We start from the raw sequence: 24,565 nt of genomic DNA, 5'->3' as shown, positions 1-24,565 counted from the left end.
ATGGAAGTTTCATGCAGGTCGTAATTGTGGTAGGAATGAAATCCAAGACCCCAGCACTTCCAAGGGAAAACAACCCAACGTTTGGCCTTCCTGCTTAAAGCATATCTAGAGGCCCGTACACACGATAAGAATATCGGAAGTAAAATTTTGACGGCCGATTACGAATTTTCGGATGACAAAAACGGGATGTGCAGGCTATATATATATATATATATATATATATATAAAAAAAAAAATAGTAAATTTGTCCGTGGGTTTTTTTTGTACAGTTTTTGTCCCAAAAAAATTGTAAGAGTAAGACTGCATGCTCGGAAACGAAAGAATACATACAAAACACTTCAACACGTGACCTCGCTTCTGAAGTTTGTATTCTGTTGTATGAGAATTTTCGTATAAAAGGAACCTTCACTTTTTATGAGACTAGCATACAACAAAAAACTAGAAAATTTGTCTGATCTGGTCGTGTGTACGAGGCTTGGGCCTCATGCACACAGGGCATTAAAGAGCTGCATAGCCAGTACCTACACCAGGAAAAAGCGGCTGTAAGAATGCGCTTTTAGAAGCGTTTTGCATTGCCATTAATGCACGTTTAGCCGCATTGAGCAGCGTTTCTCTGCCCTCTTCTTTTTTTTTTTTTTTTTTTTTGTTTTCCACTCACCAATCCAATTACTACAGCCTAAAAATGCTTAACGCAGTATACAGCGTTAACACGGGTTTAGCTCTGTCGTACGTTTTTACAGCTGTGACGCTGTTGCTCCAGAATGCACTGGCCCTCGGTTTTATTTTTTATTTACCGTATTTTTCGCCATATAAGACGCACTTTTTCTTCCCCAAAACTGGGGGGGGGGGGGGGGGAAATTGGTGCGTCTTATACGGCAAATACACATTTGCCTGCCAGTTCCGGAGCCAGAAGTGGAGTCCTTGCCGCGCCTCACGCTCTGCCCTGCAGCGACTACTGGTAGTTATCCTCACTCAGACTGACTGTCTGAGCAGAGCGACCCGCACGATCGTTCTGTCCCCCCGTGCCGCTGTGTCAGAAGGAGCCGATGGCTCCGTTCTGACACTGTGAATCTCCTAAAAGTGTGGACCCGAGGCGCAGAGCAGCGCGCATCGAGCCCGCCCATTTGTGTGACAGTAGCGAATGAAAATTCGCTACTGTCTCACGGATCCTCCTCCTCCTCGGCCAATGCCTTTGGCCGAGGAGGAGGCGGGACTCGGAGGACTCGAAGAGACACGGGGACTGAAGAGGAAGCCGCCGCTAAAACAGGTAAGTCAATGTGGCTTGGTACGCTGTTCACTCTGCATTCTAGGCACTCCACATTGAAAGGGGGCACTCCACATTGAAAGGGGGCAGGCTGTGGGCACTCCGCATTGAAAGGGGGCACTCTGCATTGAAAGGGGGCAGGCTGTGGGCACTCTGCATTGAAAGGGGGCAGGCTGTGGGCACTCTGCATTGAAAGGGGGCAGGCTGTGGGCACTCCGCATTGAAAGGGGGCAGGCTGTGGGCACTCCGCATTGAAAGGGGGCAGGCTGTGGGCACTCCGCATTGAAAGGGGGCACTCCGCATTGAAAGGGGGCAGGCTGTGGGCACTCTGCATTGAAAGGGGGCACTCCGCATTGAAAGGGGGCAGGCTGTGGGCACTCCGCATTGAAAGGGGGCAGGCTGTGGGCACTCCGCATTGAAAGGGGGCACTCCGCATTGAAAGGGGGCAGGCTGTGGGCACTCTGCATTGAAAGGGGGCACTCCGCATTGAAAGGGGGCAGGCTGTGGGCACTCCGCATTGAAAGGGGGCAGGCTGTGGGCACTCCGCATTGAAAGTACTTGGTTCAGAATCTTTTTTTTCTAGATTTTCCTCCTTTAAAATTGGGTGCGTCTTATACGGCGAAAAATACGGTATTTTGCAGCTTGAGAGAGCCTGTGCAACTTACAGCTCCTAAAAGCCTATGTGCATAAACACATAGAATACCATGGAGAGGCGTTTTTAAGCTGTTAAAAAAAACCCTGATGCCCCTAGAAGCAGCTGTAAAAAAGGCCAGTGTCCTTTGTGTCCTTTCACACGGGTGATCAGATCTGCCTGTCAGTTTTTTAGGCGGATCGGATCCTCCATGCTTCCCTATGGGGCAGCGGATGTCAGCGGAAACATGTCCGCTGCCATCCGCATCTGATCCACTGCCATCCGCATCTGATCCTGTCTGTGAAATCCGGACGAATGGAAACCCTATTTTCCATCCGTCCAGGGTATCGGATGAGAGCGGACAGGTGGTCCGCTCTCATCCGATTCCCCATAGAGAGCAGCGGGGCTCTTGACACCTCGCTCTCTGCACACAGAGCGGAGAGGGAGCTGTCACCTGCGTGCTCAGCGGGGATCAGTGTATCGATCCCCTGCTGAGCAGCACAGAGTCCGCTGACGGAGCGGACCGTGTGAAAGGAGCCTTAAGCTGAATTCCTAGGAAAGGAAGAAGCTTCCTTGCTGCCCCCCTGCACTGCAAGGGTCAAATGCTTGTTTAGGTAGGGGCTGTAAAAATCAGTTACTTATTGAATCCCCTGTGTTGGTAGGCTTTCCCCAGTCTGAAAGGCTGGTCCCTGAAGCCTCTTCCTCCCTGGTCTTTAACAGTCGCAGGTCCTCCTGACGACACAAAGTCCAAAGCGGAGACCATAGCTGAGGAGTGCGTTGATATAGCTACGTTGTAGAAATTACCTGATCATTTGTTAGTCTGTCATGAAACCTGCACAGCAATGCACTTCTAGCACTGTCTTTGATGCTGTTTGCTGTCATTCTCTAGGGTATTTAGTTTGTTACTTAAGTATGCGTGTGATCATCTGTCTTTGGTTGCACAACGTTTGTTCAAGCATTACTCACAGGTATTATTCTTTAGGAACCGTGTGCAGAATCGTGGAGTGTGCAGAAAGCAAGAAGTGTGCAAAAAACAAGGAGCAGCCTATTGGGCTTTTACTTCTGTTTTTGTAAAAACCAAGCCTTAAGGAAGCTCATTATTTTGAATGGGCTGACTCATCCACCCACCTACCCTCCCCCCCCTCAGTTTTTTTTTTTTTTGCAACACACATCTTTGGCAGTGGGGTGCTAGCAAGAATGCATGGCACTGCAGTGCACAGACATGTTTTAGCAAATGTCAGCTCAATAGGGTGAATCCATCAGCGTTAGGCTGCAGGGGATGGTCCCTATATTGTCCCAAGAAGAGAAAAATATAAATAAATAAAATGTGTATGTATGTATGTATGTATACACACACTCTCTCTTCAAAAAGCAAAAATCATACTTTTATATGGATATGTTCACAGCGTGATATTTCAAGCATTTGTTACTTTTCATTTTATTATGGCTTGCAGCTAGCGTAAACCCCAAAATTCAGTATCTCAGAAAATTAGAAGATCCTGTATAAAAATTGGCCCTACTATGTATGTATGAATGTGAGTTAGGGACCTTAGATTGTAAGCTCCTTGAGGGCAGGGACTTATGTGAATGTGCAATGCATATGTAAAGCCATGTGTAAATTGACAGCGCTATACAAGTACCTGAAATGAATAAAAATATTACATAAGACAAATTTAATAAAAAAAAAAAAAAAAATATATATATATCCCAATTTCTTTGTAAAAATAAGGGATATTACTCTGTGTAAATACCTAACGTCATGCTTTTAAAATTGCTCGTGGAATGGTACCAAACTACAGTACTTTAACCACTTAAGCCCTGGAAGATTTAACCCCCCTTTCTGACCAGGGCCTATTTTGCGATTCGGCACTGCGTGACTTTAACGGATAATTGCGTGGTCGTGCGACGCTGTACCTAAAACAAATTTGACGTCCTTTTTTTTTCCCCACAAACAGAGCTTTCTTTTGGTGGTATTTGATCACCTGTGTTTTATGCTGTACTGCGACATTGTGGCGGACAGATCGGACCCTTGACTGACATTTTTGACACTTTTGGGGTTTGCAAGTGACATTACTGCAGTAATCAGTGCTATACATATGCACTGTTACTGTAAAAATGACACTGGCAGTGGAGTTAACTGTATTGGAGAGGGAGGGGTTAAGTGTGTCCTAGGGGCGTGTTTCTAACTGTGATTGGCTGTGGCTACTAGTGTAAGAACAGCCTTTCTTGCGGTGTAACGGACAATCGCGAGTGCCCAGCGGACATCGGGTCTGCCGGGCACACGCGTGGGGGGGGGGGGTCTGTGACCGCGGCGCTCTCTCCCTAGAGCCTCACAGGCTAGCGACGTAACCCTACGTCGCTTTGCCTGTGAGGGGCTGACTGCCGACGTAAATAGTCGTGCGGCGGTCGGCAAGCGGTTAAGATCTCCATTGGCGACGCTTTAAACATTTCTACAGATTATCAGTTTAGATTTAGAGGAGGTCTAGTGCTGGAAATGGTGCCCTCACTCAGACCTTTGTGGCTATACCTCACAATTTGTGGTGCAAACACCATTTGCATATGTGGGTGTGACCTTACGTATGCGTTCACTACTGGATGTTTTTAAAAAAAAAAAAAAAAAAAAACATTTTCACTGTTCCTTTTTTAATATATTTTAACAGTTTTATTGCTATCGTAAGGATTGAAAACATCCTCTTGCAATAACAATACAGTATGACAGGTCCTCTTTATGGAGAGATTTGGGGTCTAAAAGACCTCAAATCTTTTACCCTTTTCAAAAGCAAAAGATGATATATTTATTTTCTTTCTCTTTAAGGGGAAAAACAAAGCAAAACCATGACCCGAGAACTGGAAGTGATGTCATGATGTCACTCCCATCCTGCAAGGGCATATAGATGACCGGTGCCCATCTTGCTATCACGTATCACTATGTGAAGACCCTGCCGACGCATGGTTCCCAGGCTCAAGGATCTGTACCCTTAATCTGGGAAGCCTGCTGCTTCTAAAAGTGATCCCACGGCAAATCTGCTGCAGGGATCACTTTAATCTGAAAGAGAATCGCCTAAGGGAAAATAAAATACCCGGGCTTATTGCATCTAGCTGAAGCCATATAACCTTGGTATTTATTGTCAAATAATGACATGAATTCCCAGTTAGGCAGTCGGCAAGTGGTTAATGCAACACATAAGTGGGTGGCATGGTGCCCATTAACGCACGGCAAAAGTGTGAACTTGGCCTTAAAGTGGAACTAAATCCATCAATTTAATGGTTTAAAAAAAAAAAAAAGCATTACATTCCTGGGGATTGCTAACTTTTGCTTGTGCTCTCAATCAAACTGTCACATCAAATGGCTGGTGTGTTTATAAAATAAAAAAAAAATCCCATGTGCAGCACCATGACAGTTACAGATCAAACAGTGGCCAAGATAAGATGGCAGCTTCCTTGGCTAAAAAAAGGAAAGGAGAGTTTTTAGGTCAACTTCTTAATTTTCTTGCCCTCTAATATTCTTCCCCAAGGTAGGGCCTGCGTAGGGACTGGATGGCGGTGCTCTGTTTGTCTCCCGCTTGTGCTCCTGTGTCGTCTTTTGGGACTATAGGCAGCAATTTGGACTCTTTGAATAGGCATGGTCCACTGTTGTCACCTTGAGAGCCTGCCCTGGGCAATGACATTCAGATGTTCCTGCAGATGTACATGTAGTTCAGCCTTAAGTTGTCTGTATTGTCTTGCGTTTTATGTCTGAAAAATCCTTGTCCCATTTGACAATATTATAAATGAGCACATCTGTGTAATTTAGTGAGGCTGTGTTTGCGGTAGCAGCTGTGTCCTGGGTTTGTACATTGATTTTTCAGTATGCTCCTGGGGCTCCCACGTTACGGCAGAGCTCGAAGGATTGCCAAGGAACAGTTTAGTCCTAACTGCCAAGAATGTTCCGGTCAATTCTTTGGTTACGCTTAGTCTTGTATAACAGTTTCCTCGTTGGGGTTTCCCTTCTTGACATCTTGTGGTAAACCATAGTTCTAAATAAATGTGTCCCCACAGTTTAAAGTAATTGTGTCGGTGAGTTGCAGTCATTCTACTAAAAAAAAAAAGACTAATATCTAGAACAATAAAAGGGGGAGGGGGGGATGGGTTTGACCACACATCAAATTTTTCACATAATGGGGTCCCTTTATTTGGGATGAACTATTGTCACCAAATATTTAGAATTCTAATGATTTATACAAAATGCATTGCACTGTAGGGTCCTGTAGACACTGTGTTGTCGTGGAAACTTACATTAATTGCGTTGTTGCAGCACAATGCTATTCCTTTCTGAATGTCACCCCCAACACACCTTGAGGCAGTTCTGTGTTCCTGAGAGGTGCCCTTGCCCATAACATAGAGGGCGAGGGGGCATGTAACATTGACCTGATGTTGGCTGGAAACACCTTAGTAGCAGGATTGATGAAATGCAGCTGCCATTATCCCTACGTGTGTCACTCCTTTACTGGCTAAAACAGTGGAATATTGATCGCTAGAGGGGGACCAATTGGACCATCCATTGCCCTCTACGGAGCAATGCCTGTTAAAGAAGCTTAAGAGTTATTCTATAAAAGATGGTGAGTTTAGTGATTTTGCCGGTAGGGTGTAGTGTGTGTGTGTGTGTGTGTGTGTGTGTGTGTGTGTACGTCACACACAGGAGTCCATCTCCTCAGATCTTCTCTATCCATAGTGCTTTTATCTTAAACCTATTACACTATGGAAGCTTGCTCTATTTATATGGTGGCTGGTACGTGGAGGTGAGGAGGATAGAGTGCCGGAAGTATCAGGAGTAATAAGAGGACATCCTGGAGTGACCCCCCCTATCCCTGGAGAAGGTGTTTTACCACTAGGGGAGACTTGTAAGGCTCATATCCAACCTACTTCTGGTAGGCAGGGAGGAAGGAGGGGAGCACATCTCGCAGTACTGGTAGTGTGAATTCACAAGTGTGATTACTCTGCAGAGTGGACACTGGTCACCTATTTGATTTATCTATGAACTATTTAATCAAAGGAATGTAGAATATTGGGAGGAGGAGTCTATGAATGTTTTGCACTTGTCACTTTAGTGAATATATCTAATGTATGAGAGTTTTTATGATATTTATTTAACACTACTGTATTTATTTGTGAATATAGCATAAGCAGTATATATTTCTCTTATGTCCTCCGACAGTCGCCACCCATTCACACAGTCTTCACTAATGGGGTATTGCTTCCTCTCCACAGGAGTTTCTAGGCATAAGACTTGTAAAAGAACAATTCATCTGCATAGTCGCACCCATGAGGGCTGTCCTAGTCCAATACCCCCCTGCAATAGCCATCCCAATTCAGTTTGTCTTCTGCCTAGCTTAGGAGTGGATAGGCTTCCCTGCGCTGAGGCTACAGTCTCAGCCTTCATCTTTTTCTTTATGATTTTATTTTCTGAAAATGTCATTTTTCTTTACATTGCTAGCTGTTTATTTTATCAGCGCTAGTTAGTTGGATCTTCAGATGAAGATGGCGTTTGCGGAGCTGGGAATCAGACTGATTGTCCTGGTTCTCCAGGACAGAGGGTCAGATGGAATCCCAGCCCGCCATCGAGCGTTTCGCAGGCAATGTGTTCGCCCTGGCCTCGCAAACGACTCATCCCAGTCCATCAGGGATGCAGCCATGTGAGGTGGCTACCTCACTGGACACAGCATAGGTTCGTCCGTGCACTACTAGTGTCCTGCGTTTCTGGCTGGCAGCACTCCCCTGCCATCTGAGGGTGGGCGGTTTTCCCGCTTGATATGAGGCACCCCACGCCATCGGGTACAGGTAAGTACATTCTGTGTGGGGCCTCTGTCTGGGGTCGGCAGTCCGGTGTGTCTGTGGTGTCCCCTATATCTGTACGTTTTGGGCTCCCTGTTCCCGGTCCCTGCAAGGGTTTTATTCTCTCACAGCAGCACTGTGTGTGGGGGGGTCCCTCTCCTAAGGTCACTTTAGGGTGCTTGGAGGTGCAGACACATGCGGCGACCGCTGCGGGGTTAAAAACCGCCGGTCCGCCATTTTGTGTGGGCAGCATGTCTGGCTTCTTTATGGGCGTTTCGTACAGCATGCTATGTATTGATTTTTGGCGCCTTGCGGCGCCATCTTGCTTGTGGCATTTGATCGTTCAGAGCACATGTCGGCGGCCATCTTGCCGAAGCCTCCCATTAGTTTCAATAGGCATCCATTTTCCCTTGGCCTGCAGCTTAAGTTTAGCCTCCAGCAGTGACATCACTTCCTTCTTTCTCACAGAGCCGACTGAAGGAGCTGGTAACACACTGTGGGGTTTCTGTCCTGCTGTTCTATTCCTGTCCTGCTTTGTGCAATCTTCCTGGTCAGTTTTGTCCCTGCGGGGGTCTGTGTCTCAGTCTCTATAGCCGCTCTTAAAGGGCCAGTAAAAAAAAAAAAAAAAAAAAAAAAAACTTTATTTCTGTTATGGAATCCCGGGACAGCAAATTCCCTCCAGCTTTGGTGGGGGATGCAGGGTCCTCTGAATCCTCTAACCTGACTAATTTGGCTGCTGTTGTGGCAACTTTGGTGTCAAAAATGGATGTGCTGATGACTGAACGTGCTTCTAGGAAAAGGCCTAGGATTTCCTTTTCTTCTGATTCGGAGTGTGACATGGTTGCTGTAGGTAGCGTTGCCCTTTCGGGGTCTCGCTCTTCTCAGGACCAGCAAGAGTCTGAGGGGGAGGCGGAGGTTGCAGGGGTCGCCCGAGTTGATCCTAGCAGTAAAGGAAACACTACATTTGGAGGATTAGCCCACTCCTCCGGGCATTGTGTCCTCTTTTGGTACACACAGGACCCGCAAGACGGCGCAGGTTTTTCCACAAGGTGAATGAGCTATGGCGTAATTTAAAACACACCTTCGTGGTGCCTAAGAAGTTTCAACTTCTCTACCCTTTTGCGGCTACTACGGCTGCGCGCTGGTGTGTGCCTCCTCAAACGCATCCTCGTGGCTGACTCTGCCCCTCCCACTAAAGTGGAGATGGTGGATCAGATTTATCGAGGGGTCATGTATTTGTGCGATGCGGCTCTAAATGAGGCCCCTTTGGTGATACGCCTGTCCAGTGTCGCAGTGATTAATCGTTGCTTAATCTGGTTAAAAAGCTGGTCGGCTGACCAAAAATCCAGGAAGGCGGTGGCTGATTTCCCCTATGCAGGGTCTCGCCTTTTTGGGGAATCCTTGGATGAATTGCTTAAAGGAGTCACTGGGGGTAAGAGCACTTTGCTGCCCCAGAACCCTAAGGGAAAATTTTTCCGCGGTAAGCGGGCCCCCTCCTTTAAACCTAATCAGGGGTCCTTTCATGCCTTCAAGGCGCAGAACAAGGGAAAACCCTTCCAAGAGCCAAGGTGGCCAGAAAAAGCCCTGGTTCGGCAAACAAAAATCCTGCCAGGCTGGGAGGGTGGCTCAGTCCGCCTCTGCCTGAAGGGACGCCCTCACCCGTTTCAGGGGTGGGGGGACGTTTGCGCGGTTTCCTCCAACCTTGGCTGCTCCGAATCTCGGACAGGTGGGTTCAGGAAATCATTCGGTCAGGTTAAAAGATCGAATTTCTTTCATAACCGGCGAACAGATTCTTTCCCTCAAATCTTCATTTGACCCCAGGGCGGTTACAGGACCTGCATCAAGCGGTACAGGATCTCCTCGCCCAGGGGGTTGTCGTCTCGGTGCCTCATCGGGACAGGTTTCTGGGTTTTTATTCGAATCTGTTTACTGTGCCCAGAAAGGAGGGCAAAGTGTGTCCGATTCTGGACTTGAAAGCGCTGTACCGCTTCGTTCGCGTTTGGAAATTCCGCATGGAATCGCTCCGCTCGGTGGTGGCCTCCCTGAATCCGGGGGAGTTTATGGCCTCTGTAGACCTGAATCTGAACATCCCCATTTTCGAGGGTCATCAGAGGTATCTCCGATTCGCTATTGCAGAGGATCATTACCAGTTTGTGGTGTTACCTTTCGGTCTCCCTTCGGCTCCAAGGGTCTTTACCAAAGTGTTGGCGCCTGTTCTGGGTCGGTTGCGGGCACAGGGCATTGCCGTCTTGGAATATCTGGACGATCTCCTGTTAAGATCGAGTGCCAGTCAGAGCCTGTTGCGCGATCTGTCCACTACGGTCCAGACGCTCCAGGAGTTTGGTTGGACTATCAACATTCAGAAGTCGACCTTGTCGCCTTCGGTTCGTCTCCCGTATCTGGGAATGGTTCTGGACTCTGCTCAAGCAAAGGTGTTCTTACCGGAGGACAAGCTCCAGACCCTGCAGAACGAGTTCAGGTCCCTCAGGGACAACAAATCCTCGTCACTCCGGACCTGTATACAGTCCCTGGGGTTGATGGTGTCCGCCTTTTGAGGCGATACCATTTGCACAGTTTCACACCCGATCTCTCCAGGCGGAGATCCTGGCCAGGTGGGACAGACTTCCTCAGTCCTTGGACCTGAGAGTGTCTCTGAGTCGCCAAACCAGAATGGATCCCTTTTGGTGGCTTCAGTCCCCGGCGGTGTCGGACAGAAAATCCTTCCGGCCAATTCTGTGGACGGTAATAACCACGGATGCCAGCCTGTCGGGCTGGGGTGGGGTTCTGGGCAACCTGTTTGCCCAGGGCACTTGGTCAGAGGAGGAATCCTCCCTCCCGATAAACATTTTGGAATAAAGAGCGATCAGGCTGTGCTTGATCCAGTGGTCGGATTGTCTTCGGGGCCGCCCTGTATGGGTGCAGACGGACAATGCCACTGCGGTGGCTTACATCAACCACCAAGGGGGCACCAGGAGTGCCCGGGCGGCCCAGGAAGTGACCAGTATTCTGTCTTGGGCCGAGACTCATGTCCCGGCAATATCGGCAGTGCACATTCCGGGTGTGGAGAATTGGCAGGCAGATTATCTGAGCCGCCAGACCCTGGACCAGGGGAAATGGTCCCTGCACCCGGAGGTTTTTCAAATGCTGTGCGTGAAGTGGGGATCCCCAGTATGTGGATCTGTTCGCGTCTCGGCTAAACCACAAGGTGGAAAGGTTCGTGGCAAGAACGCGCGATCCTCTGGCAGACTCCTCGGACGCGTTGGTGGTGCCTTGGCATCAGTATTGTCTGATTTATGCCTTTCCCATGATTGTTGTTGTCCAGGTTCCTTCGCAGGTTGGCCTCGGAACAATCACTGGTGATTCTGGTAGCGCTGGACTGGCCTCGCCGGGTCCTGGTACGTGGACATCGTTCACCTGGCCGTAGAGCCTCCGTGGCGGCTGCCAATGCGAGAAGATCTGCTGTCTCGGGGACCGATCTTCCATCCTACTTTACAGTCGCTGGCTTTAACGGCATGGCTGTTGAAAGCCAGGTCCTGAGAGACAGAGGTCTCTCCTCAGAGGTCATTCCTACTTTGATCAAGGCTAGAAAAGCCTCTTCTGGTAAAATTTATTACTGTACATGGAAAGCTTATTTTGCCTGGTGTGAGTCCAGGGGTTTCTCTCCTTGTTCCTACTCGGTAGCGAGGGTGTTGGTTTTCCTCCAGGCTGGTGTGGACCAGCGCCTTGCGTTGGCCACGATTAAGGGCCAGGTATCTGCGCTGGCTGTTGTTTTTCAGCGCCCTATGGCGTCTAATTCCTTGATTCGCACCTTTTATTCAAGGTGTGCGTCACTTGGCCCCTCCCAGAAGGGAGCCCTTACCTCCATGGGACTTTAACTTGATTCTGTCCGTGTTACAATGTTCCCTGTTTGAAAACATCAGGGAAATCTCGTTACCTCTGCTGTCTAAAAAGTTTGCCTTTCTCTATCGCCCATTGACAGACGTAGTCTTCTTGATTCTCAAGAGCTGGGTTATGTTGTCTCCGCAGGAGTAGGACTAGGCAGAATGACAAAACGTTCTGGCTCCACCCTAGGGGCAGTCCCTGAGGGTATATCCTCCCTCTCTCTGCTACAGGGAATCAGTTTTTTTCTGTCTAGTCAGGAGTAAGGACCTAAGTTCCTTGCTGGGATCTTTTGGTCCTGGCAAGACTTTTTTTCTTTAAGAAAAAGACATTTTTTAGGTAGTTTTCTCCAGTGTTTTTTTCCTGTGAGATCTTCAAGCAAAAATGCCGGACTGGGCGACACTTGTGGTCACCCCAGCCGGCCTACGAGCGCGTGCAGACCATGGCATTGCGCTTGGTCGGCCGCGACATATTCAAGTAAGTATGCGGGGCCGGGCGACGGGCTGGATGTTGAAATCCAGTGGTCACCCCGGTTTCTGCCTAAAAGCGCGTGCAGACCAGTGCGCTGAGTCGGCCGCAACGGAGTCCCAGTAAAGGGACTGACTTTGCGAGTTAAAAGTCTCGCTTGGACGCCAGGTACCAGAGAGTCGAGGCGTCCACAAACCCCCACCTCGGTGGAGAGGGTATTGTGAAGAGAGGGTGCCTGTCGGTTTGGTATGGTGAGTAAACGTTCCCTTTTTTCCTCATTATGAGGCAGTATATATTATGGGCCCCTCCATATATGGTCAGTATATATCTGATACTTACAAGTCACCCTTGTAATACAGCATGTGTTTGTGGGAAGTGGACTTGGTTCAAGAGCTAACACTCTACCCAGCAGACTGTAACATTACAGCAGACATAGGAGGTATAATCCTACCTTATGTGCAGTGTATCTCTGTAGATCCATATGTCACCTCTTAGCAGAGTGCGGGTGGATGTGCTGGGAAGACGATATCGGCGGTCCGCCGCCATTTTGCCGTAGACCGAATGCCTGTATGTCCTCAGGTCACGCCGGCCGCCATGTTTTTGGAGTCTTATGTCTCTTCTATGGGGGCGGCCATGTTTTGTGAGCCCAGCTACCTCGTGGAGGGCTGGGAACGCCGGAAGGCGTACACAGGGGGCGGAGCCACGCCTTCTGCCCGGGAAAAAGCAAACAGCTCCTTCCAGTCTGTGTAAGACAGACGCTGACTGCAGTTTGTTGGAAACTGCACTGCATCGGTTGGTGAGCCTTGGGGGTCCCTCTCTCTCTCTCTGGGATCGAGAAGCAGGTACTCTGAGGGGCGCTATTGCGCTAGGGGGAGACACACAAAAAAAAAAAAAAAGGAAAGTTTTTTTTGTTTTTGCTGGCAAAGGTGTCCTGTATTAACATGGACCCTGCCACTCATGTATCTCCTCCGGATCCCCTCGAGGGGTCTGCGGGATCCTCCAGCACCCCATTGACAATTGAATCTTTGTCAGCTATTATGGAAACTTTTGTGTCCCGGGTGGAAGTGGCTTGTCAGGGACAGGGCGCAAGAAAGCGACCCCCGCCTAACCCCTTATTATCTGAAACTTCGGATTCAGACTCTGAGCCTATTTCTGCAGTTGCAGGTACTTCATCTGGTATTGGTGTCTCGGGTCCTGTCTCTTCAGACAGTGAGGAGGATGTTTCGGCATCCGCCATAGCCCGAGAGGAAGCGTTGGTAAACGCACTCATTGTATCTGTTCAAGAGGCCTTAAGGTTACAGGGTATTCCATCAGAAATAGCTGAAACTGAGATCCCTTTTGGGACTAAAAAACGCATCAAAGTGGCGAAGGTTTTTCCATTGCCCAAATGTTTTGGCAATCCAATCGAAGAAGAATGGCGTCTGCCAAAACGCACCTTTAATATTTCTAAACGCATTGACAGGCGTTATCCGTTTGAGGAAACCCTGATTAAGAAATGGACAGAACCACCTGTGGTGGATTCACCTATTGCTAGATTGAATAAAGCCACGGTTATTCCTTTAGAAGACGCTCCGTCTTTTAAAGATCCAGTGGATCGCAAGATAGAAGCTATGTCTCGCACCATGTTTTCCTTGATTGGATCAGCTTTCAGACCAATAATTGCTATTGGTCTGGTTTCGCAGGCTGTAACTGAATGGACCAAGTGGTTACGCCGGGACTTAGAAGAAGTCCCTCAGGCGGTATCAGATTTGTTGGAACAAATGATACAGGGGTTACAGTTTGTATGTGATGCGGCGTTAGACGCCACTCCATTAATGGCGCGAGCATCTGTCTCAGCAGTGGTTCTCAGGCGTACACTGTGGCTAAAAGGTTGGTTAGCCGACCAAGGTTCCAAAAAAGCATTGGCTAATATCCCCTTTTCAGGAGAGTGTCTATTTGGAGCCAACTTAGATGAGATCATTAAGGATCTCACCGGTGGAAAAAGCACCTTTTTACCGCAAAATTTTAAAGGTAGAGGAACTCGTCAAAGACGAGGGCCTTCTTTTTCTGCTCACAAGAGGTTTTTTCGTCCAGCGGGTGAAAAAACTAAGTCCTCCAAAGCTCCTACAGGAGGCGTCAGGGGTCGTTGGTCGGGCAAGCAAAAGCCCGCCCCCTCCAGACCTGAAGATAAACCATCCAAAGCCTGAAGGTGCGCCCCCACCCGTAACTGGGGTGGGGGGACGTCTTCGCCGGTTCCCGGATCCATGGCTTTCCAGAATCCCGGACAAATGGGTTTGCGAAGTCATAAGGTCAGGGTACAAGATCGAGTTTCGATCTCTCCCACCGGCGCGATTCTTCCCTTCCAATATCCGACTATCCGCAGATCGTTTAGAAGATCTGCGGAGAGCAGTCACAGATTTACTACAACAAGGAGTGGTAGTCCACGTTCCTTGGACAGAACGGTTTCAAGGGTTTTATTCAAACCTGTTTACAATACCCAGGAAAGAGGGCAAAGTGCGTCCAATTCTGGACTTAAGAGCACTCAATTCTTTCGTCAACATAAGAAGATTCAGAATGGAGTCCATTCGCACGGTAGCAGCCTTCCTGCATCCAGGGGATGTCCTAGCGTCCATAGACATCAAGGACGCCTATCTTCACATTCCCATTTTCGCAGGACATCAGCGTTTTCTACGCTTTTCCGTAGAGGAGAACCACTATCAGTTTGTGGCGTTACCTTTCGGTCTCGCCACGGCTCCGCGGGTCTTCACAAAGGTGTTGGCCCCAATGTTGGCACTTCTGCGCCAAAGAGGTATATCGATTCTAGGTTACCTAGACGATCTTCTGCTTCATGCAGAGTCTCCTCAGACCTTGCTACAAAACATAGAAATTACTATGATTTCTTTACAGGAATTCGGGTGGCTGGTGAACCAGCAAAAGTCATTCCTGGTTCCCACCCAGAGGCTCGAATATCTGGGTCTAATTCTAGACACAGTCAGGACAAGAGTTTTTCTTCCGGTAGGGAGACTCCGAAAGATTCAATCAGCAGTCCAGTTGTTACTGTCCAACAGCTGGTCTTCCCTTCGGACTTGCATGAGGGTTCTGGGGTTGATGGTGGCTTCGTTCGAAGCAGTCCCATTTGCCCAGTCCCATACCCGAATTCTTCAGCAAGAGATTCTTCTCAGATGGAATCGGAATCCGGAATCCCTGGACAATCAGATCCGATTGAGCAAACAGACCAGAGAGTCTCTGGTTTGGTGGCTTCGGTCTCCAATGCTCAGCCAGGGAAAGTCATTTCTGCCAATATATTGGACGACAGTGACCACGGATGCCAGTCTATCCGGATGGGGAGGAATTCTCGGTCAGTTATCTGTCCAGGGACTTTGGTCCCCGGAAGAATCCAGGTTACCGATAAATGTATTGGAACTGAGAGCGATCAGACTTTGTCTGATTCACTGGACCGAGCAGCTCCAGGGCAGCTCGGTTCGGATCCAGTCGGACAATGCCACGGCCGTGGCTTATGTCAATCACCAGGGGGGCACCAAGAGTGTCCGAGCGGCCAAAGAAGTGGCTTGCATTCTTCGCTGGGCGGAACGATTTGTTTCCAGCAATCTCTGCGGTGTTCATTCCGGGGGTGGAGAATTGGCAGGCAGATTATCTCAGCCGTCAGACCCTGGATCAGGGGGAATGGTCCCTCCATCCAGACGTTTTCCACCAGTTGTGCCTACGGTGGGGCACCCCGGATGTGGATCTGTTGGCATCACGATTCAACAGGAAAGTTCAGAGATTCGTGGCTCGCTCCCGCGATCCTCTAGCAGAAACCGCAGACGCACTGATCGCCCCGTGGGGGCAATACCAGCTAATATATGCCTTCCCTCCTCTCGCGTTACTGCCAAGACTTCTTTGCAGAATAGAGGAGGAAGGAATCCCAGTAATCCTGGTAGCTCCGGACTGGCCTCGTCGAGCTTGGTACGCCGACATGGTCAGACTGGTGGCGGACGTCCCGTGGAGACTTCCACTCAGGGAGGATCTACTGTCTCAGGGACCGATCTTCCATCCTGCTTTACGATCGCTGGCTTTAACGGCCTGGCTATTGAGACCCAGGTGCTGAAGGATAAAGGTTTGTCAGCTTCAGTTATTCCTACTCTAGTTGAAGCAAGGAAAGCGACTTCCAGAAAGATTTATCATCGCACATGGAAGTCCTACATTGCATGGTGTGAACCTTTTGGGGTTCCGTCCTCGGTCTTATTCGATTAGTCGAATATTGGCTTTTCTGCAACAAGGGGTTGAGCAGAAACTGGCCTTGAGTACTATCAAGGGTCAGGTCTCAGCATTAGCCATCTTCTTTCAGAAGCCTTTGGCTACTCATTCCTTGGTGCGGAATTTCATCCAGGGGGTGCGACATCTGGCTCCGCCAGTGCACGCGCCGTTACCCCCCGGGGATCTTAATTTAGTGTTGTCGGTTCTTCAGAAACCTCCCTTTGAAGATATTAGGGAGATTCCTCTACCCACGTTGTCCCAGAAGGTGGCCTTCTTGGTGGCTATTACTTCTGCACGCAGGGTGTCAGAACTGGCCGCATTATCTTGTCGTTCACCATATCTGGTGGTTCATAGAGATAAGGTGGTTCTTCGTCCGAATCCATCCTTCCTACCAAAAGTGGTTTCAGAATTTCATCTGAATGAAGAAATTGTATTACCTTCCCTGTGTCCTAAGCCCAGTCATCCTCGGAATTTGCTTTGCACTCCTTGGATGTGGTCCGGGCGTTCAGGGTATACTTGAAAACGACAGACTCGTTTCGCAAGACGGATTCACTTTTTGTGATCCCAGATGGACCCAAAAAGGGGTTGCCTGCATCTGCCGCGACCATTTCCAGATGGATCAGACAGACGGTAGTGCAGGCTTATTCTATTAAGGGTCGGGAGCCCCCGTTCCCTGTTAAGGCGCACTCCACTCGGGCACTTAGTGCGTCATGGGCCTTTCGCCATCAGGCGTCAGTGGTCCAGGTGTGCAAGGCGGCTACCTGGTCGTCGGTGCATACCTTCTCTAAACATTATAAAGTTGATGTAATGGCATCGTCTGATGCCTCATTTGGCCGCAAGGTTTTGCAGGCCGCAATTTGAGGAGACCAGTGGTCTACCTCGAGGGTTTTTTTCCGTTGGAAAATTTTTTCTTTAGCCTCATTCTTTGTTTATAATGAGCCTTTAAAACTTCTAGTTTGGCACCGGTTGGGCCTTCTAGATTGGATTTGATTTTGTCAATCCCACCCCTCATTTTGTGGCACTGCTTCTGGATGTCCCAGCTCTTGAGAATCAAGAAGACTACGTCTGTCAATGAGCGATAGAGAAAAATGGATTTTTGTAAGAACTTACCGTAAAATCCTTTTCTCTTAAGCTCATTGACAGACGTAGTACCCGCCCCTCTATCATTGAGTTGGGTTGGGTTAAATTCTCTGTACTGCTTTAAACAGAACTGATTCCCTGTAGCAGAGAGAGGGAGGATATACCCTCAGGGACTGCCCCTAGGGTGGAGCCAGAACGTTTTGTCATTCTGCCTAGTCCTACTCCTGCGGAGACAACATAACCCAGCTCTTGAGAATCAAGAAGACTACGTCTGTCAATGAGCTTAAGAGAAAAGGATTTTACGGTAAGTTCTTACAAAAATCCATTTTTCTGGTGGCGATCACTTCGGCTCGCAGAGTGTCGGAGTTGGCGGCGTTGTCTTGCCGTTCCCCTTACCTGGTGGTTCATAGGGATAAGGTGGTCTTGCGACCTAATCCGTCCTTTCTGCCAAAGGTGATTTCGGATTTTAACCTCAATGAGGACATTGTTTTACCTTCTCTTTGTGCGAACCCTAAGCATCCAAAAGAGGTGGCCTTGCATTCTCTGGATGTTGTCAGGGCGATCAGGGTTTACCTGCCGTCAACTGAATCCTTTCGGAAATCGGATTCTCTCTTTGTACTTCCTGAGGGTCCTCGGAAGGGTATGGCTGCGTCTGCGGCAACCATTGCCAAATGGATCAGACAGACCATTGTTTAGGCCTATTTGTTGCGGGAACAGGTTCCTCCCTTCCCTTGTCAAGGCACATTCTACCAGGTCGGTGAGTGCGTCCTGGGCCTTCCGGCATCGGGCTTCGGTGGACCAGGTGTGCAAGGCTGCGACTTGGTCGTCGGTGCACACCTTTTCCAAATGCTATAACATTTGTTCTGGCATCAGCTGATGCCTCCTTTTGGCCACAAAGTTCTCTGTGCGGCAGTGCCATAGGGAACCCTAGTTTGTACGGGTCCCTGGCTGTTGGAGTTGTTTATCCCCTTGGTTATTTGTTTTCTGGGTTGTTGCTCATGTTGAGCCCTTTTTTGTTATCCAGAAGGTTACCTTTCTGTGCATGTAAGGTTCCTTTCTCTGATGTGGGTACTGCGTTGCTTTTCTGGCGGTTGCGTTGCCCACCCCTCATGTCTACACTGCTTTGGGACATCCCCATTAGTGAAGACTGTGTGAATGGGCGGCGACTGTTGGAGGATGTAAGAGAACTGCATTTTTGTAAAATCTTACCGTAAAATTCCTTTCTCTGAGTCCGACAGTCGCCGCCCCCGCCCCTCTTTGGGGGTTTTTTATACAAGATCACTGCTTGCGACCAAACTGAATTGGGATGGCTATTGCAGGGGGGAATTGGACTAGTAGGACAGCCCCCATGGGTGTGACTATGTAGATGAATTGTTCTTTTACAAGTCTTATGCCTAGAAACTCCTGTGGAGAGGAAGCAATACCCCATTAGTGAAGACTGTGTGAATGGGCGGCGACTGTCGGACTCAGAGAAAGGAATTTTATGGTAAGATTTTACAAAAATTCAGTTTTTTTACACTTTATAAGTTATTGAACATTCATCGCAGATTTTATTTATTATCACATCAGATATGATCACTTTTATGATTGTATTGTTTGCACGTTCAATTTATTTATTATAGTGTGAGATAAGAGGTAGCACATTTATACCACATATCCCTGTTTTTTATATATATATATATATATATATATATATATATATATATATATATATATATATATATATATATATTCTATCATTCATATATAGAAATGTTTTAGTGCAGCGCTGATTCACTTGCGCACAGTCACTTTAAGGGAATTGATTCCTCTTTATCAGCTGCAGCCTAAGAAGTCTTTTTCTTCACCATAGAGTCTATATACTTATTCCTAAGCGCAGGTACACCCCCCCCCCCCTTTTTTTGTCTTGGGAGGATTACACGCCTCTTCCCTCCCCCAGAACGCTATAGCGGTCAGTAGCCAGGGTGGGCATACAAAATTAGGCTTCGGGATCTTAGGCCTTGTACACATGAGTTTGTATTGAGAGTGTATAACAGGAGGCTCTTACCTTCATGTATTCTATGCATAAAGGTAAAAAACCTTTTCTATGCAGCGGACCCCTGAGCCCAATCTTCATCCAGAGATGTGCACGAGAGCCTCAGCTCTGGGGACTCTCCCTCCTCATTGGCTAAGACAGCAGCAGTCAATCACAGCCAGTGAGCCAATAAGGACAGAGAGGGGGTGGGGCTAAGCCGTGGCTATGTGTGAATGGACACGGAGAGCAGCTGCTTAGGAGCGAGCCTCTCGGGTGCCCCCAGAGCAAGCTGCTTGCTCTGGGGGCAGGCAGGAGGGGCCAGGAGTGCCAGCAGGGAACCCAAGAAGAGGAGAATTAGGGCTGCTCTGTGCAAAACCACTGCACAGAGCAGGCAAGTATGAGGTTTGTTTTAAAAAAAAAAAAAAAAAAAAAAAAAAGCAGCCCCTTACTTCCTCTTTTAGAGTCCCCTGCTGGCTTGTGATTTTTAGAATTACTTTTGAGGATTGTATTTAGACACAGCTAAATCTATCCTTTAGAGGTAGGTGGGCTTATAGGCTCATACTGGCTAATTCGCTGTGACAGTTTGACATGTCAGCAGTCCACCCAGACCAAATTGTTAAGTCATTGTATGTGGAAACCTTCTTTAGACCCTATAGGCAAATCTAATCGAAGATTGGCTATAGAAACTAATCAATGGCAGCAGAGCAAGCCATTCTGAACTTTCAAAAAACCCCGGGTCCTGAGAAGAGGATCGGGGCTGCTCTCTGCAGTGCACAAAGAAGGTCAGGGTGACCTGTTTTTAGTTTTATATATAAAAAAACTTGCTTGTACTTTTGGCAGGTAGAAATGCAAGTGTCCTTTTTATATCTAAAGTTTATCTTTGTAGGGCAATTACTTCTGATAAGCTGGTGCCAAATGTCAAGCTGTCATATCAAATAACCTTTCCTTGAAACATCTGAGGTTCTAGCTGACAAGTGTAAAATATATATTCTATTTTTTTTTTTTTCTTTAATTGATTTGTATAGTTTTTTCATATCTTTCATATTTGGCAGTGGATGTGAATTGCAGAGCTTGTGCCTTTTCCAGGCAGTGATAACGGAGTGTACACGGCTGATTATCCCTCCTCAGGCCATCTGTCATGGGGAGATTTGTGGATGTCATCAATTTTATTATAACTTCTGCCTGAACTTATTGTATGTGGAAGGTTTTTAGGATCCTGTAGGAAGTTATGATTGATCACCACTATGGCCAGCCATAAAAATGTTATACCACCAGCCAGCGCTTGTAAAGTCATAGGCCTGCTGTGTTGATGACATAGTTCAAAGCCCCCAAAATACATTTTAATTCCAGGTAGTAATGCAGCAAAACAGGGACCCCCACCAAGAGCAGGGCACTAAGTGCAAGAAAAAATGCCCCAATGATCCTGCCAGAAATCTTTTGAGCTTATAACTTCCTGTGATATCTGCCTGTTTTGTACTCTTACCAGTTACACTGTTGAACTGGTTGGCTATCTGTGTGGACTACACAAGTATTACCTTGGGGAGATGCAGACTAGAATACTGCAATCACTGAGCAGCAAATGAGATCACCTGATGTAATTTAGTTATCTTGCAAACCTGGCCTGCTAGTGGGCCCCGAGGACTGGAGTTGAGGACCAATGCACTACAGAACCACCCCTGGGTGTTGGGCTGCATTTACACCTGAGCAGAACTCGGGAGTTTTATATGAGCGTTTTTGCAAGTGTGTTTGAAAGAGTGTTTGTTTATTATAGGTGTTTTACATGTGTATTCATGCTTCAGAGCCGGTTCACACTGGGGCGACCTGGTCGCCTGACAGGTCGCCTTAGGTCGCCTTCCATAGAGAAGCTGTGGACCCGTTCTAATAGGAGCGACACAAGTCGCTCCGACTTAGAAAAAGGGTCCGGAGCTTCTTTGGGGCGACCTGCATAGACTTCAATGTTATGAAGTCCGTGCCGGCCGCTCCGAGGTCGCGGCGCGAGCAGCGCACCTTGACTTGTGTGGTCACCCCGGCGAGTCGGATCGCTCTAATGTGATCCGGCTCTCAGGCTTTTTGTTTTAGCCAACAGAAATCACAAAGGGGAGGAGATCAGTTAATTAGATTTCATTGGGAACGCCAGAAAACAAATGTGCGTGTTTTCGGGCATTCCCATTGACATCTTTGGGGCCCTAAACTCTCAACTCTGCCTGAAAAGTAGCTACTTTTTGGAGCCACAGGTGTTCAACTAAAAGTGACAGGATCCTCCGATGGGAACAAAGGCTATGGAATACAATGTTTGTTTTTTTTTTTTTTTTGTTTTGCTTTTTTGAGCTACAAGCTACAAAACGTGTGACCGGGGCCTAAAGGAGGGTAGATGGGGAGGTGTTCTGTAGTCCTGTCCTAGGTTGAATACAGTACAGTGAGTGCTGCCAAAATAGGACAAGAGGTCTGTAACTGGCAGGATCATCAAGTGACCATAAAGGAGGGCAAAAAAGCCTTAGGCTTGGCCGTACATTTTAGAATTGGCTTGTACAGTTTTTTCCTTTTTTAGATTTACCTAAACCATATATAAGGTAAAACCCTAAACCCTTTCATTTTGTATGCAGTCATGCAGGTCCTTGCACTACATAGTTGACGGTAAATCTAAGGATAATTGTATAATGTATGGCTAGCTTTAGTAAAGAAATGTCTAGGGATGTGTAAGATGCTGTCTATTACATTTTTGTTGTTCGGTTTTTGATGCGGTTTAAATTTTAGCGAGTTGGGTATTTTCTACATCAAGGTAATTAAGATGAGATTTTTGCCAAAGCAGACAACTAATATTTTTTCTATTTTGTGTTTTTTCTATAGATTCTTTGGCAGACAATAAAGTGGACCACAGATTTAATGGAAATGTGCAGACTAACATGACAGAAATTAATGAAGATGGATCCCAGCTCAACATGCGGGGAGTATTCTTACATGTTCTTGGAGATGCATTGGGTTCTGTCATTGTGGTGGTCAATGCTGCAATATTTTACATGGTTTTTAACCCCTGTCCACCAAATGGACCGTGCTACAACCCTTGTGTACATGACCACTGCTCCGACCATCCATTATTGAATCACACCTCAGCAGCACTCAACGATAGTGCGGAACACCCGCAGGTTCCCATTGCTGGACCTTGTTGGGTCCTTTACCTTGATCCGGGTTTGTGTGTTATTATGGTGTGTATATTGTTGTACACAACCTATCCACTACTCAAAGAGTCTGCTCTTATCCTTCTACAAACAGTCCCTAAACAAATTGACATCTCCTCCCTGAAACAAAAGCTCAAAAAAATTGAGGGCGTGGAAGCCGTCCATGAGCTGCATGTCTGGCAGTTGGCTGAAAGCCGAATCATTGCCACAGCGCATATAAAATGCCATGATCCCACTGCTTACATGGACGTGGCTAAGCGGATTAAGGACTTCTTCCACGACGAAGGAATCCATGCCACAACGATCCAGCCTGAGTTTTCCAGCGTCGAGTCTGGCTCTAGAATTTCCCTTTGTGAACTCTCTTGCAGAACTCAATGTGCTCCCAAGCAGTGCTGTGGCAGCTCTGAAAAGAACATAGCGGCACGAAAGTCCAGCAGTGGAGCAGCCATCTTGGGAATGATCAGCGAATCTCCTGAGCACAAAACAAAAAGGACTTTGGCTTCTGAGAAGCCTGTTGATGAACTTAAAATAGATGTAGATGTAGACACTACTATCTGAACAGATCTTGCCAAATTAAAAGCAATGGCTACAGCCAGGGGAAGACATAAAGGGAAGTATGGCGATTCGCTTCCTAAAACTGCAGTTTGACAATATTGGTTTATTAGCACGACTGTTCACATAGACTAGTTTTTCATCTGCTTTCTGTTCAAAATGTGTTAACATAATGAAAACAATGCAGGGTTTGATTATAGAAATATTATAAGAAATGTCATTGTTACATTTTTTTTTTTTTTTATCCAGGACACTTGCAATGCTAAAAGTAATCCTCCTAGCTAAGGCAATGTCGTCATATATATGTATATTTTTATTTCTTGGGATTTCCACCTTCAGATGACTCTGAGCTTGCTAAATTTTTAGGTGATTTGTTTTGCCATATTTTTTTTTTTTTTTTTTTAATTTTTTATGGGACTTAAAAAATGCATTTCTACAATGCATGGCAACTCGGTACATGCATATCCTCCATGCTACAATTAAAAAAATCCAGTGGATTCCTATCTTCCTGTGTTAGCAGACAATGCTGCCTCTTCTACACTGAAATTCCATGCTGTGTAACCCTGCATGAGCTCTTCCCTGCTGGACTCTTAACAGCTACCCCTCTATTCTCCATAACCTATTATGGGAGGAGTTATGTAGTCTCCAGTTATCAGCCAACGACAGAAGGTTAGGTAAACCCTGGGTTCATAGAAGATCAAAAGATATTTTGCTTTACTTGTGTGGGGGTTTTCTTCTCTGCCCCCCCCCCCCCCCCAAATGTTTTTTTTGGGTGGGTCGATGTTGTTGAACAAGCTGAAGTTAGTTGCTGATTGGCTACCATGCAGAGCTGCAGCAGATTTTGCACTCTGCAGTTTTAGTAAATCAACCCCACATACATTGTCTAGTGGATTTTCTCCTTTGCCATGGGATGCCACAGCTTTGTTGGTGTTTCCATGTAGTATTCTGTATTGGGCTCCATTCACACTTTTGTGCCAATCCAAAGTCGTGTGATTTTCCATTGTGACTTTGATGCAACTTTGGATAGGCATGACTTGGATGTGACTTTGGCTTTGATTGTTGCACAACTGTCGCATTGATAAACTTTAAAGGATAAGTTCACTTTTTAGAAAAAAATAAATAATAAATGCCTTTTTTTTTTTTTTTTCCAGGTTAAAAAAAAATGTGCATTTTTATTGTCGTTTTTTTAATAAATTTTATTTATTTTTTTTTCCCACAACCAATCAAAACACTTATTTTTGTCCAGGACTTTTAAACTGACACTTGGAAAATGATTGGTTGCTGTGTTACGTTGGAAGTCCAAGACCATATGTATGTGGCAATAAATGTCATCTGAAGGTGGAACCTCCTGTAATAGCTACTTTCTATTTAAAGCTGAATTCCAGGTAAATTGCTTACACAATGGCAATACTTACATGTGAACTGTTGTACTTGCCAGCTGAGTGGGAATTCCC

The 24,565-nt window shown here is 47.0% G+C and overlaps 1 protein-coding gene across 1 annotated transcript in view; it reads left to right on the top strand.

Moving 5' to 3' along the window:
* The window catches only part of SLC30A1 (solute carrier family 30 member 1), a 34,691-nt gene extending 11,343 nt beyond the window's left edge, over positions 1-23,348 (top strand). The window contains exon 2 of the mRNA XM_082251666.1: positions 22,231-23,348. Within this exon, the coding sequence (XP_082107792.1) occupies positions 22,231-23,117 (887 nt within the window). The 3' untranslated portion in view covers positions 23,118-23,348. The remainder of the gene's footprint in view (positions 1-22,230) is intronic.
* Positions 23,349-24,565: the final 1,217 nt, after the last annotated feature.

The sequence above is a fragment of the Pelophylax lessonae genome (assembly GCF_965119305.1).
Source record: "Pelophylax lessonae genome assembly, chromosome: 3".
NCBI lineage: Eukaryota > Metazoa > Chordata > Amphibia > Anura > Ranidae > Pelophylax > Pelophylax lessonae.
Note: the sequence above shows the minus strand (reverse complement) of the source record. Positions and strands in the feature narration are given on the sequence as shown.